Genomic DNA, 15,911 nt, shown 5'->3' on the forward strand with positions numbered 1-15,911 from the left:
CCCACTCTTGGCGCATCGTTCTCAAGGCTGCTTCTCTCCAGACCCATTGTCTAGCAGTCAGATTCTGATCCCATCGGGTTCTGGGATCCAGCCCTTCATGCTGTCGGGCAAATGGGATCTATCCCGTTGGCACCGACTCTGCGGCGCCAGTTTCTGTCCTACTTCTAGCACTTTCCAACTTACTTTTGGAACTTTGATTACCAGTAAGAAAAAGAATGGGAGAATCAAGAACTCCCCGAGGCTTCCTCGGGTCTAGATTCCTGCAATGGGCCACTCCTAGGATCCCAGGTCTTAAGACGAGACAAAATTGCCCCCTCCCGATAGCGAGCACCTCCCTCCCACTCCGGAACTGCGAGACCTGACGGGCTGCATCCGCGGTCGCTGCACTAGCCTGGTGGTGGCACCCCATTCCCCGAACGGATGCCAGGTTCCACCGGTCTGTGCGTGCGGCCACACGGGCACCGCGCCTCGGGCGCACCCTCCCCGCCCGGCCCGCGGCCCCGCCCCCGGCGGCGGAATCAGGAAGCGGTGACGTGTGGCAGCGCTGACTGGCTGCGGGCCGCCGGGATCGCCGCTGCCAGCAAATTAAGGCGCAGGGCTTCGAGCTGCCGGGCGCAGTGTCCTCCGCGCCCCGCCGCGCTCGTACGGCTGCGCTCAGGCTCCCAGGCATCCGCCCCCTTTCAGCGACTCTGAGCCGCTCCGACTGTCCCCAGAGTGGCGAGGGAGGAAAGACGTGGAGCGGGTGCTGCAGGACCTCTGGGCTTTGCGCAGCTCATGCTAGTCTCCAGCTTCCGGCGGCGCAGCCTGTGCCCCAGCGGAGCGTCCCGGTACTTGCACACCCGGTTGAGCCCGCAGTTGATACTCTCTGGCTAGTTCGAAGTCTCAGCGGCTAAAGGCTCTTGCGGTGGGGGAAAGGAGACACCGGTGTGGAGCTCTTGGGGGGTTGGGGCAGACTCATCTAGAGTCCCTGGCTCCCTTCTGGCTGCACTTGGAAACTTTGCGCTGTGTTTCGGTTTTTGTCTCTTTTGGGGAAGCTGGACAGCAGTTCGGCAGGCCCGGTCCCTGGCCAGGACCGCACACTGGGGGCCATGGAGTTCACGGCATCGCCCAAGCCCCAGCTTTCTTCCAGGGCCAACGCCTTCTCCATCGCCGCGCTGATGTCGAGCGGCGGCTCCAAAGAGAAGGAAGCAACGGAGAACACCATCAAACCACTGGGTAAGTCGGGCTGCTAGACTGTCCGAGATGGGCAGGCATGGGGCTGCACATTTGTTTGTCCTTCTGTCCTCTAACTGCACAACGCTCTTGAGGGTGGCCACCTTTTCCGGCTCGCGCGGCATCTCTGACCCCGCGGGCCATAGACTATACGTTGCGGGTGGGAAAAAAAAATTTTTTTTTTCCTCTTAGACCCAGATTCTTTGGGGACTTCACAGTGTTGTTATATGCAACCAGTTTCATACCTCATATGTCGCTTTCCTTACCGATTTATCTAGAATCCTTTTGTCAAGTCGAACATCCTGTGTGTGTGTGTGTAACATTTTTAGGATAAAAGATTTAGGGGTGAATAATGATAAAAGCCTCTTTTTAAGACGACAGAATTTATGATGCATCTAACACCTGCTTGTGCATTTGCAACAAGGAGACTGTCACTTCACAAGAAATTAGTTTAATTTTGTTTTTCCCTGACTTGAATAGATTACACAAAGTCAGCTCCTTAAGACCCCTGTCAGGTGCTGTAGAATAAGCCAGTTCTACTGGAATGAACCATTTTCTTCAGAGAAGCTCCAGATATATCAGTAAGACATTTCATAGCTGCTGTCACTTTCAGTGGAGGTTGGCAAAAACATTAGCCAGTAACCATTTCCCAGATTCCTCAACTTTTAGCTATACTGTTTATTTAACAACCTTTACCATTTATAGAAGACACTATGCTCAGAGAAAAGGGAGAAAAGTGACCATACTCCCCTTAGCACGAGTGAATTGTGTGAGAAAGAAACTGCTGGAGATGTTTCAAGTCCCTTCACAACTGGGAGAAAGAAGTGTTCTCATCATCACCTTCTGGGTCCCTGGGTAATAATTAGTTCACATCCTGATTATCTGGTAGCCCTAAAACAGTGAAAAGCATCAAGTAAACTTAGGGTAATTTTTAAAAACTTTTTAACTTCAATTTTTTTTTTCTTCTCCCTGTCCTTTCTCAACATTTTAACATCTCACACCTTGAAACACAATAATAATATGGAAGATGAAATGTTAGAGAAGAAAAATAAGGGGCCTCAGCAGAGAGAAGAGAGAGCTAGAATCCCTGCAGAAACTTAGAACCAAGGCAAAGGAAACAGGAAGATCTGCAGAAAACATGTCAAAAAGTCTCTCCTCCAGGGTTTTCACTCCCTTTCCCTGGTTTTTCCCATCTAACCTCCCGTGTAAATATAAACCTACCAAAGAAATGGAAATAACCAATCAGATAAACTCCAACTGTTTAGAAAAAAATTCACCACCAATTTCAAAGTTAACTTTGTGGCCCTTCCCAACATTATCCACTCCTATTTAGGAGGCCTCCAAATTCTTTATAAATAAATGCCCCCATTACTGTTTGGTAACTAGCAGGAAAAGAGAATTTCAGGTTAAAATTCCTGACAGATGTACAGTAGACTGGGAAACGTGCTAGCTTCAGCTCTACTGTCATTTCAACATTGCTTCCTTCTCTACTTTCCTGAGGGGGAAGAAATACCTTCCTCTGAATTCTAAACTATAAAACCATTCGCAGCTCAAAGCACCCCCACCTCATTCCAGTCTGTAGAATGAGCATCCTTCCTCCCCTGGGGCTTTTGAGAGAGTCTCTGAAATAACCTGAAGGCATCTTAGTCCCTTTCTACGGCCAGTTCAACAGAGCACTATTACTGACTATAAGCCAAGGACTCCAGCACGTGAAATACCTGTTAAGAGAGAATGCAACACTAGATGCTAAAGAAACTGTAGGGTGGGAGTCAGAGGTGTCTCATGATTGCTCATTTAAGCACATTAGGTCTATTCAAAAGAACCACCTCAGACAGCTAAGTCATTAAATTTTTTAAAATTGAGATATAACTGACATAAACCATTGTGTTAGAACATTTCTGTATCATTTTCTTCTTCCATTTCCCAACCCTGACACACTGGTTAGTTTGGAGCTTAGGGAATTTGCCTATTTCAATTGTCAGAAAAATTTTAAGGCTACATATTAATTCCCCATAAAGATGTTATGTAAATGTATTTCTGAAAATATTAGTAGAAAATATAATTTTGTGATCGCATGGTTCTCTTTGAATTCGAAAACAAGGATATGATAATTAATTTGATTATTATTATTTTAAAATTTTCCATGAGTTGGATTATTATTGTAAGAGTAGGTTAAAATTCTCTATCTCCTACTTGCCTGCCCCAAGTCAAAGAGAAATAAAGCATTATGTGTGTGTGTGTGTGTGTGTGTGTACTTAGAACTTGTTTCAATTCCTTGAGGGCACTTAGAACAGAGTTGTTTTGGAGTTCAGTTTCACATTGTCGATTCAAGTAGTTTCTTTTTTAAGGGACGCAAGATAATTGGGCCAATTACAAAACTCCCCCTGTATTCCATCAAAGTGACTGGTGTAGTCCCAGGCCCTTATCAGCTGTGGAGGAGAATGTTTGGTTCATAGGCAGTGGTATTCCAGCCTGATGGTTGATGGAAAACTGTTCTTCCTACTTTAACACTCTGCTAGTCTGTGTTTGGGGTTCTTTTCCTCACAGAACATTTTTTTTGAGAGAGAGAAAATACACACATTGTCCCTCAAGTAATTGTTTCAAGTCAAGTGCAAAAAATTGGAGAGCATACTCCCGTGATTTAACAAGCAATATGTTAGTCTTTCATAAGATCTCAGACTGGGAGGGAAATTATTAAAAAGTTCCAATCTAACATCTGAAAGTCTGGGAAACTGAGAACCGGGCAGAGAAGTGAAGTGACTTAATTTAAAAAAAAAAACAAAAAAACACATCCCCAACACCACAGCACACCACACCCCCTTTTAATTTTCTCTTATGGGGAGAGGGCTCCAGGAGGGAAGGGAGGTTCCTCTCAAAGTGAGGAAGGAGCTGATATTTTCGCTGCTTTGTTCTCCGTGGAAAAAGTGTCTCCTCTTTGTCAGAGAGGAAGAACTAGTACCAGGGCCCACAAACTGAGAAGAATGTGGAGGGGTAATAACAGGAATATTTGTTTTTAATTCTTTATGATCATTGTCATCCCCATTATCCACTCCTCACATTTTTTCTTCTCCAAAGTGGGTTTCAAGTAATGGTAACAAGAACTGGTTCTAGAACTCACTCATTTGGTTCAGTAAGCAAGCAAGCAGGAGCCATGCCACTCCACAGGACTCTCAGGCTTGGTTTATATAGTGAATGGTTTTCACTGCCCTCCTGGAGATCCTGAGCATAACTTTTTCAAAGTCAAATCTAGGTACCTATTTTAGTTGTGCTGCTGTCCTTCCTGTATCTTCGATTGACAGAATTAGCTGTCATTCTCAATTCTTTTTGCCTGCAGAACAATTTGTTGAGAAGTCTTCCTGCGCTCAGCCCCTGGGAGAGCTGACCAGCCTAGATGCTCACGGGGAGTTTGGTGGCAGCGGTGCGGGCAGCAGCAGCCCCTCCTCCTCCTCTCTGTGCACTGAGCCACTGATCCCCACCGCCCCCATCATCCCCAGCGAGGAAATGGCCAAAATTGCCTGCAGCCTGGAGACCAAGGAGCTCTGGGACAAATTCCATGAGCTAGGCACGGAGATGATCATCACCAAGTCTGGCAGGTAGCAGGAGGGCCTTATTGGCTGAGGAGTGGGGAGGAGGGAACGGTGCCCTGTGTGGCACAGGGAGTCTCCAGGAACTGGGTGAAACTGCTGGTACTGAGCTTGAAGAGGAAGCTTTGCTCAAGGAGGGTTTCCTTCCACTGACTTGCTTTTGGAAAGATCTACTGAGACAGATGTCCAGGCATTTGCTTTCTTGGGATCTGGCTATAGGAAACCCTACCCCCACCCTCAGGGCGAGAGACTGGGCTCTCTTCCTCCCTGCAGCCTGTTTTGTCTTTTGGGTGCTGAGTTTGCATCTGGAGGGAAGCGGGAACTCGACTTGTGCCTGCTTCAGTGCATGGCCGGCTGCTCCGTGTTGTGAAGGAGGCAGGTGGCTTCCTTTTTATCACCTTTTTATCTTCCTTTTATTTGCAGAACCTCCCATTAAAAACTAAAATTAAAATCAGGGAGATAGAATGAAATTTGAAATAACCACACTCCTGGTAGGAAGGAGCTCTGGTGCGGGGCCCCTAGATGCTGAAGTCGGGGCTGACTCAGGGAAGGCAGGAAGGCAGCTCCTGGGACTGGGGCTAAGGCTGTCAGGATCGGTGGCCCCTTGGCGCCCAACTGCTCTAGCTCTCTGGTCTCTGGGATGCACCCTCTCAGAGTCTCCCGAAAAGAAAACCAACCTGAGAACTCCACTCTGGCAGGGGTGAGTTTTCTCCCTGCAACATAAGGAGGTTACAGGACTCTGTCTGCTCTGGAGACTTCGGTTCAGAGCCTAATGGGCTTGATGATATAGCACAGGATTTTCCCTAATTGCAGACCTTTGGGTATTAATGAGGACTCCTGTAGAGATGACACTTAAGATTATCTAGGCTTGGGAGAAGGTCAGTCTCTGTATTCACATCTCTGTGGCTTTACAGGAAACAAAGAGTTTGGGGGCTGGGTAGAGAGGGAAGGGACCTCTTTCCTCTCTAATTCTGGCGATTCTCTTTGTCTCACTGTGTCAGGAGGATGTTTCCTACCATCCGTGTGTCCTTTTCCGGTGTGGATTCTGAGGCCAAGTACATAGTCCTGATGGACATCGTCCCTGTGGACAACAAGAGGTACCGCTATGCCTACCACCGGTCCTCCTGGCTGGTGGCTGGCAAAGCGGACCCTCCACTGCCAGCCAGGTTTGTGTCTCCAGATTTTCAGCCAAGCAAAATGTCTCCTGCCCTGGCTGTTTGAATTTTCAGCAGGTCTGTTTTTAAAGCCGTGAGTTCTGGTAAGAAAGCGTTCCAAGCCCAGGCACTCCAGGATTAACTATACAAAATATGGATTGGTCTCTGAGAAAGGCAGAATTTGTACTCAGAACACTGCCTTTAATTTTATCTTTCTTCATAATTCATTTCAAAGTTTTTCTTAAATTTCAATTGGAATCTTTGTTAGAAATCTGGACCCATTTCATATGACACCCCTCATTTCTATTTGGCTAACACCCAACAGAATAAACTTACCGATGAAGTGACTGCCCTAAAATTCTTTTTAAAAGTATGCATTTTAGAACATTCGTAGCTTTTAGTAGATATTTGTTATAGTGTGGTTATAACTTCACATAGTAAATATCATTTTGGTAAATGTGGGGTTTGTTTTTGTTTTTGTTCTTTTTTGACTAGTAAAAGGCTCAAGAGATTTTTAAGTATGAAAAACAAACTCTCCCCCATCTCCATAATTAGTGGATAAATGTAATTCAACGTCAGGTTAATATACTTTTACTGAAGAATTATTCAGTTAATATGTTAGGTAATGACCCAAACAAAACATGTCCATTTTTGTGCTAGTCATTGGTAATGTTTTTCCAGGAGAACCCTGTTTAACAAATCACATGCAAACCTTTATTGCTGCTGCTTTGCCCAAATGAGCATCCTGGAGGGAAGAAAACGGCATTTTTACTTTATGTGACTATGACTAGCCGAAGAACAGAAATCTAACAGGCACTCTTTAATACGAACAATGAGTCTTTACATTTTACACTTTACATTTACATAGCTGATTATACATTTAGGACTCTAAAACCAAAACTTAAAGCTTTAAAGTTGTTTTATGACTATGTAATTTTTATAATTGATAGGCAGTTCATATCCAGGCTAAGAATTTATTTAAATATACGGGTTTAGGAGCTTTGATGTTATGGTTCAAAGAATGGTTCTTTGTAAGTATATAGTTTGGAGTCTTAAGTCAAGGCACAGAATCAACACAGATAATTTACACATACAGCAAATGGAATATTAAGCTTACTTAGTAGTCGATCACATTATTAAGCTTACAGTCTGTTAAATACACTACAGACGAGATTAAAAGGAGCCTCTCTGAGTTTTCCATTCTCACAAAAGACTAGGAGGGATCCCAGCCTTTCCAAATCGATATATTAAATAACAATCAGGACTTAAAAAAATTTTTAATGACACTCATTTTGAGTGACTGTAAATGACAAATTTACAATAGATATTTAAATAAATAGTGTTCTCTATTATTTACTATTAACTAGCCAGTTCACATTAATTTAGAGCTTCTTTCCAATATTTACAATTTTTTTTAAAGGAGAAAGAGAGAGAGGAAGACAGGAGACAGCGGAGTATTTTAGCAGATTCCTAACCATTTTTACAAGCAACCTCCCCCACCCCTTTTCTTTTTTTTTTTTTCTCTCTTTAAGTCTTTCCTCTAAGAAGTTAATCACTCTTATTTAGCATACATTTTCCTCCTATCTAAAGGTATGGGGAACTGGTTTAGGCCAGTTGGGAATATGACATGCCTTGTTTATGTTACTAATCTGTTCTGGCTGGAAAAAGAAAGCATGTACCAATACACTATCTTAACTGAAGCATGTTTAAGCTATTGCTGGAATTTTAAGTCCCACGAGACTTGAGAGAAGCGGGGCTTCCTGTATGCTTTTTCATTCATCCTAGTTCAGTTTATTTATATTGATATTAGATTTAAATGTTTGTGCCTTATAGGACAGAAATATTCTAGATTATACAAGCAACTATTTTTTATTGCTATTAAAAGATACTGCTATAATTTCTAGCTACATATGGGAAAGGTAAAGAATGTGGGAGGTGATCATTTTTGTACTTATGGTAGAAATTCCTTGCAATTCTATCTCTTTGAGAGACTTTATTTTAGACTAAAATTCATCAGCCAGTTGTTTCTAATCAGAAGAAATGATGCTTGACAGTATCATTTGATCATAGTAATGGGCAAGGCATTATACATAACCTAAATAATGTTTTATTTTCATATAGGACATTTCCTTTTTTTAAAAAAGTTGATATTTAAATAAATTAATATTTATTAATCTTATTATATGTGGTAAATTGATACATAAAGAGGGCCCCTCTCACCAACTTTTAGGACTAAATATTTTTAGTCCTTTTTGGAGGAGTGGGTAGAATGTCATCGTTGTTGCCAGACCCTCAGTCCTGTCTGGCTCTTTGTGACCCTATGGACTGCAGCACACCAGGCTTCCCTATCCTTCATCATCCTCCAGAGCTTGCTCAAACTCATGTCCATTGAGTCGGTGATGCCAACCAACCATCTCGTCCTCTGTTGTCTCCTTCTCCTCCTGCCTTCAATTTTTCCCAGCATCAGTGTCTTTTCTAATCAGGATGTAGTGCTTATTAGTAAAACAACTGTGTCTATAGAGTAATAGCCTTGGAAGGGTGATACTTGAAAAGCTATTTAATATTATGGTTGTATCATTGAAGAATACTTCAATTGAAAGGCAATTCTGAGCACCCCTTTAAAAAATTATTCGGGCAGACAAATACCTAAGACCTTTAAAGTTCTTGTATGGGTCTGGTAAGAATCTTTAGTAGTGTTAGCCTGTTTTTTACTTAGATTCTGGTGGGCTTTGTGAGTTGCAGCCTGTGATTCCAATTCTTCTATTGTTAGTCCTCTGTGTGACAAACCATGGCATAGACTTCTTATTCTTTACATGAATATTGTTAGGAAAGGTGTTTTTTTTTAAACTTTTTTCCTTTCCTTTGTTCCCTCCATAATATGTATGTTTAATGGTAGTTACAAAGATTCTATACAAAATATAAATATAAATAACCTGTGGCATGGATAAAGGAATTTATCCCATTAAATCAAGGACATTTCCTTGCCCTGTTATTAGTTCTATAATCTCCCGTGACTTCAGAAAAGCTTATGTTGAGTGGATATTAGGATTGTGATTTACAAAGAGTTGTACTTTGTTTAAAGCTCTGCAGGTAAAGCAAATGACTTGCATTTAACTGTCAGTAGGTAAAAGCTAGCCAAAAACATAGCAGCTGATCAATAAATGACAAATACCTGATAAGTACATTTTTCCCCCATCAAAGCTTTTTTTGGGGGAGGGGGGAGTGCTTAGGCTATTTACAGATAAATACACTAAATAATTTGAAGCTTACCCAGCTTGTTTTCACTCTCATTAGCGAGCACTTAACTAGGTAATGATGAAAGAAATATTAAGGTACCAGGAGAAGAAAATAGACTATGTGATCAATTAAAAGTTCCCTGGGTCACTGTATTAAGCACTGTCATGCTTATAAAGAAAACAAACTTTAAACTGAGCCACCTTTGGGTTTAAATGGATAGATTCTCAGGAATTGTTTCCTCCTTTAAATTATTTGTCTTCACTGCTTCTTAGCAATGTTTATACTAGGAGCTCATTATGCAATTAGTATAACCTAGACTTTCCTTTGAAAATATCTACAATTGAATTTTATATATGACAGAAGCAGACCAGTAGTTGATTAATTAGATGGAAAAAAAACACCTTTAAAAAAAAACTTGCTGAGCAAATAATAGAAAATGTATTAAATATTATCCCTTGAAAATCAATAACAGAAAATGTATTAAGTATTACTCCTTTAAAATCATTGGTACACAAAGAAACACATTTGTATGTTTTAGCGTTATTTTGGCATTGCTGTATTATTAAATTTGAGATTAAACGAGGCAAATATTTTGTGTTCCTTTAGAATCAGGATCTTTTAAAACCCACAGAGAGATTTTTTAAAAATGTCTCAATAAAATTCTGTCATAATTTTCTTAGGTTGTATGTACATCCAGACTCTCCTTTTACTGGCGAGCAGCTACTCAAACAGATGGTGTCTTTTGAAAAGGTGAAACTCACAAACAATGAACTGGATCAACATGGCCATGTAAGTACAGTGCTTGGGCTACACGGATTCCCTGGGGTAGAATGGAGAAGCCAGTGAAACTTTCTCTCTTGAAGTCTCTTCCTTTTCTCCCTTTTCCCCTCCAACCTTCCAGCCTCACAGTCATTCTGTGAGAACATTCTTGTGTTCTTTGGGGAACCCTGATACATACAGAGATGCTATATTCTATGTAAGAGGGTCAGGGACCTTTGGCACCATGGAATCCCACTTCTGCAAATGCTTTACCACCTGTGCCAACTAAACAAAGGGAATGTGCATTTTGGAGGTTACTACAGCCCATTCTTGGATTAAATGTTTAATTTCTATCAGTGATAGATAACACAGCATAAAGGGAATGGGGCTGAGACCTCCTATGGCGGTTTCCCAAAGTGTGTCCTGCAGAATACATTCTTGTGAGATACAGTGGGACCAAAGGGTTTTACGTACAACTAAATTTGGAAAAGTGCTGTTCGCTTATTACATATCTCCTCTGTAGTGAATCTTATGAATATCAGAACACAGAGAAGTCTTGCAGTTAAAAACAAAATGACTTGATTTTATATATCAATAAGGAGTTCATCAAAATGTGGAGAAAAGAGAAACTGGAATTCTGAGCTCCTGTGAACATTTAATAGAACAGCCATTGACACAGGCTTTTACACAATTGCTAAGACTGCTTTTTAAGGAACTATCTGTGATGTTATTTCACGTGCTTAAGTAAAGATTTACATTTTAAAAAGTGTTTTAGATTTTATGCTAAGGAAACTTCAGACAGACATGCATGCTTCTTTTTGATGAGGACAATACTGTTTCTTTCTTTTTTTCTTTGCCCTGTTTGCCAGAAAGCAAGCTGGTATTTTCATAATTTCTCTCCTTGGCTTAAATATTCTGATATAATTATTCTCTCTCTTATCCCTTTTATTAAGGCTCTTGGTAATTAAGGTTTTAGTTTTTATTGGATCTATGCAATTTAGAAGAAGAGTTTCAAAACTTTAAAAAAATGGTTACATATATATAGATAATAAATTAGAGAGCTCTAGAATGAGATGGATGGATGGCATCACCAACTCGATGGACATGAGTTTGAGTGAACTCCGGGAGCTGGTGATGGACAGGGAGGCCTGGCGTGCTATGATTCATGGGGTCGCAGAGTCGGACACGACTGAGCGACTGAACTGAACTGAACTGAACTGAGACATGATTTCTCTTGCCTGGAAAATCCCATGTACGGAGGAGCCTGGTAGGCTGTGGTCCATGGGGTCACTAAGATTCGGACACGACTCAGCGACTTCACTTTCACTTTTCACTTTCATGCACTGGAAAAGGAAATAGCAACCCACTCCAGTGTTCTTTCCTGGAGAATCCCAGGGACTGGGGAGCCTGGTGGGCTGCCATCTATGGAGTCGCACAGAATCTGACACAACTGAAGTGACTTAGCAGCAGCAGCAGACATGGTTTCAAAAAATTGGATTGAACCTAAAACCAAGTAAATCATTTCAGGAACTGCCACCATCCATATGCCCACAGGAGACCTTGTTTATCCTGCCCAAGTCAGAGTAACTCAGTTGTCCAGAATTGGTGTGTTTTCCTTTCAGCATCAGTTGCATGAAGAGGAATAGCACTAAGCCATACTTCAGGAGCTCTGGGTTCTAGTCTGATTATGCCAAGATCAGACCATGACAAATTGTTTTCCTAAGTCTTAGATGATTGCTAATATCCATTTTGGCTTTAAAATTTTATTATTTAATATAACTCTTTTTCACCAGAAACAGTATGTTCTGAAAACTACAAGGAAATTTTTTAGATCTTGTGTTGTTTAGACAAGTTCTCTGAATCAGCCCCGAAGAAGCCCCCCTTTACAGATACATTTTAGGTTTTATAATAGGAAAATGTCTTATTTCCAGGAATTTATTTCTCCATTGAAATAAAATCTACATTTCTATCAGTGCTTCTTAGATCCATGAAAGCCTGAGCAGAGGTTCAAGAAGCCCTGGGGTCTGAGACTCAGTCTCAGGTCTGAGTCTGTCCAATACCCTTTTCTAAAGGAAATTAACCTAGGGCTGGTATAAATAAGGAAGAGGGGACCTTATTTAAAGCTTAGGGCTTTTTCCAGTGTGTATGTATGTGTGTGCGTATGTGACTTGAAAACTTATCTTCTTAGTAGAACATACAGTGAATGCTCAGGTTTTTCTTATACCCGTTTCAGGAGGCAGATGTTTGGCTTTGTCACTTCAAGTTTATTCCAGTTTTAGGACTGAGCACAGATATCTTGAATTCCTTGGAATAAATGCATTATACAAAGAGATAACTTTTTAAAGTTTATTTTGATTCATTTGAAGCTCTCATTTGCTTCAGTAATTCCTATTCAGATTTGGGATCATAAAAAGATGGCATGTTCAAAATTCAATGCCAGTTAATGCCCTGTAACTTTGTTGGTGTATATCTCGGTACAGAAACAGAGTGATTCTATATCAGTTATCTCACAGTGACGAGTGTTTAACTCTCCTAAAGTCAACCAGCGTTAACATTCACCCACACACTCAAGTTAGCCAAGGAAACAAGAGAGCGACACTACTGCATGCTGTTGACCCTGGTCCTGCCACAGCATGTATCAAACACCTCCTCTGAGAGCCATACTCCCTGCTAGGCTCCTGGGGTGAAGGGCATACAATGTGGGTCTTGTTATCCCAAGAAAAACATACTCAATTCTGTATACTTAAGTAGCTGTCTGGGTGTGACGTTGGGGGAGATGTAGAAAATCTTTAATATCTGAAAGTAAATTTTGTTGCTCAAATTTCATAATGGCAATTGTATTTTATTTAGATGATACATGAAAAATAGTGCCTTTGTAAACAAGGGTATGTTTCTGATTTCTAGGTATTGGGCAACTTTTATTAGCTATAGAATGGAAGACAGCTGTCATTATCATTCCTATTTAGTTTGTAACGAGACGTTGGAATCAATGAAGCTATGACATGATGATGATGATGATAATAGTTATGTTTACTGAGCACATCCTATTTGCTATGTGATTTACAAGAGTTACATCATCTGATTCTCACCACAACTCCTGTGAGTTTAAAACTTAAATGCTTTTGCACTTAAGAAAATGGGGTGAGAAAGGTAAGATCACTTGGCCCAAGATTAAAAGAGCGAGAAAGTATAGTATTCAGTATTCCAACCAAAGTCTATCTCACACTTCACTGCCTCTTAAGTTTTATTTCCTTACTATCTGCCACCCACCCCAACCCCCAAACCCCCACTGTCCCAAGTATCAATCTGGCTTCCTCGAATATGTAATTTCTTACTTTAGAAAATTTAGAGACATACTGCCTTTGGGCTAACCAGACTAAAAAACAAAAACTATTTTTTTCAAAATAAACCTATCCTCCAGATGTCTTTTTCCTCTATAATTTGATAAAGAACACTTGAAACAACCTGTGTTATACAATGATGACTCTGCAGTATTATGTACAAATTAATTGCCTGAAGAATGGAAAGGGTAGATTTTAATCTTAAAACTGCATTTGAAACTGTAGATTTTATGATTCTTTCTTTGCCTCATTGTAATTGGGTCTGTTTAGCAATATAAAAACCTAAAATTCAGTACTGTACTTTCCATTCTTTGTTGTAGATAATTTTGAACTCAATGCATAAGTACCAGCCACGGGTGCACATCATTAAGAAGAAAGACCACACAGCCTCATTACTCAATCTGAAGTCTGAAGAATTCAGAACATTCATCTTTCCAGAAACAGTTTTTACAGCGGTCACTGCCTACCAGAATCAACTGGTGAGTGTACCCTTCACAATTTTTTTTGCCAGAAAAGATGAGGTTTTAGGAGATGCTTTTATCTTCTTGGAAAGAAAGGCTATCCCAGTACTCAAAACAGAAGTTTACTTTGAAGAAAACTATGGAGAATCAGCCCTGGGACCTCAAAGTATGTTGAATAACTGCAGCTCAGTGTTTTAAAGGTCTGTGTTTCCTAGAACCTTTACTTTCCCAGTCAAGCTGTTTACTGCCCATTCTCCTGCCAAAACCTATCCCAAACTGACTTCTTACCAGCTTCCTTTACCTCCTCTTGGTAGGGCCTCATGATGTACATAACCATATACTCACGACTTCATAAAATTATAAAGTTCAGTTTTTCTGCTAAATTAGCACACACAGGCTAGCCAACTACCCAAACTATTGATTTGTTAGATATTTTATGAGACTTATTCAGCTGAAATTCAGGCTAAGATAATTATAGTAGAATGATTTTAAATACCTCTTTAGATAATAAACTGTATTATGTAAACATCAAGATATCTAATTTATAATATTGAGTTTTGTATTTTCTACTCTGTTGTAAATCATATTTAAAATTTATGCATTTCTAAGGCTTAGACTTGGAGAAGGCAATGGCAAGCCACTCCAGTGCTCTTGCCTAGAAAATCGCATGGACAGAGGAGCCTGGTGGGCTGCAGTCCATGGGGTTGCTACTAGTCGGACACGACTGAGCGACTTCACTTTCACACATTGGAGAAGGAAATGGCAGCCCACTCCAATGTTCTTGCCTGGAGAATCCCAGGGACGGCGGAGCCTGGTTGGCTGCCATCTATGGGGTTGCACAGAGTCAGACACGACTGAAGCGACTTAGCCGCAGCAGCAGCAGCAAGGCTTAGACTAAGTTGGTATATAATTATCAAAGTATTGCTAAGGACTGGGTGCTCTTAAGATTCTTCCCAGTTTATTCTTCTTTCATGGTCAGCATAAACTTGAAGGCTTTCTATATGACTTTGAGTAGACTTCAGTTCATCACTGTGGCTGCCATTATCTTTGCCTGTAAACTGGGACTAAGAACTGGACCATCTGAGGGAATTCCTGTAAAGCTCAGATGAGATGCTGTGCATAAACATGTCTTTGGAAACTCTAAGGCACTCTATCAAAAAGGCATGTTGTGATTATTAGACTGTCTCTGGAATGTCCAAAGAGGATTTGTCACCATATGGATTTTTAAAAGTTAGTGGCATTTTAAAAAATGAAATAATGTATAAATAATGAAATCAATGTACGAATGTTATCATACTATTTATCTTTAAGTGAAAGCAAAGTATAACTTTTTTATTATCCCTAAAATAACACAAGAGTGGCAACTTTCAGAGAATTCCCAAGCTAAAAATTTGGGTATAGACTGAAGCCCACAGAGGCCTAAAACACTAATGCTACTTTTCTTAGAATCTAGAACACTGACATCAACAATCCCATTTTCAATTTATTTGAGGACACATATAATATATATATCAGAGGTTCAGGAAAGATTCCTGAAACATTCATTCAACTGAATTAGTTGCTTTTATTCTATAAACATTGAAAAAAGAAAGTATTAGTCACTCAGTTGTGTCCGACTCTTTGCGATCCCACGGACTGCAAACCACCAGGCTCCTCTGTCCATAGGATTTTCCAGGCAAGGATACTGGAGTGGTTTGTCATTTCCTTCTCCAGGGGATCAAACCCACATCTCCTGCACTGCAGGCACATTCTTTACCTACTGAGCTACCAGGGAAAGACTCATTTAACATTGTGTGTATGTGTGTGTGTTTTAGTTGCTCAGTTGTGTCCAACTCTTTGCAACTGCATGGACTGTAGCCCACCAGGCTCCTCTGTCCATGGAATTCTCCAGGCAAGAATACTCTAGTGGGTTGCCATTTCCTTTTCCAAGGGATCTTCCCAACCCAAGGATCGAACCCAGGATTCTTGCATTGCTGGTGGATGCTTTACCATCTGAGCTATTAGGGAAATACAAGAGACTCTGTTGATGTTTGAGAATGAAACAAAAATTTGTCATGTGAAAACTTCATTGCTTTTGTGAAAATTATCTCTGAAAATTACGGACAGAACAAAATGAAGGAAATTTTAAGTATAACATCTGAGATTTGGTCTAGCTGGCAAAAG

At 40.8% G+C, this 15,911-nt stretch overlaps 1 protein-coding gene across 2 annotated transcripts in view; it reads left to right on the top strand.

Annotated features, from left to right (window-relative positions):
• Positions 1-626: 626 nt before the first annotated feature.
• The window catches only part of TBX20 (T-box transcription factor 20), a 48,501-nt gene continuing 33,216 nt past the window's right edge, over positions 627-15,911 (top strand). The window contains exons 1-5 of one of the 2 annotated variants that reach the window (XM_055420246.2): positions 627-1,215; positions 4,547-4,805; positions 5,798-5,962; positions 9,868-9,976; positions 13,608-13,766. In XM_055420246.2, coding sequence (XP_055276221.1) covers positions 1,089-1,215; positions 4,547-4,805; positions 5,798-5,962; positions 9,868-9,976; positions 13,608-13,766 — 819 coding nt within the window. In that variant the 5' untranslated portion in view covers positions 627-1,088. Of the gene's footprint in view, positions 1,216-4,404; positions 4,806-5,797; positions 5,963-9,867; positions 9,977-13,607; positions 13,767-15,911 lie in introns of those variants that run through there. The other variant, XM_088832303.1, reaches the window with a different exon arrangement.

Source organism: Moschus berezovskii, chromosome 3 (genome assembly GCF_049115385.1).
Source record: "Moschus berezovskii isolate FMDL1 chromosome 3, NW_MosBer_1.0, whole genome shotgun sequence".
NCBI classification, from domain to species: Eukaryota; Metazoa; Chordata; class Mammalia; order Artiodactyla; family Moschidae; genus Moschus; species Moschus berezovskii.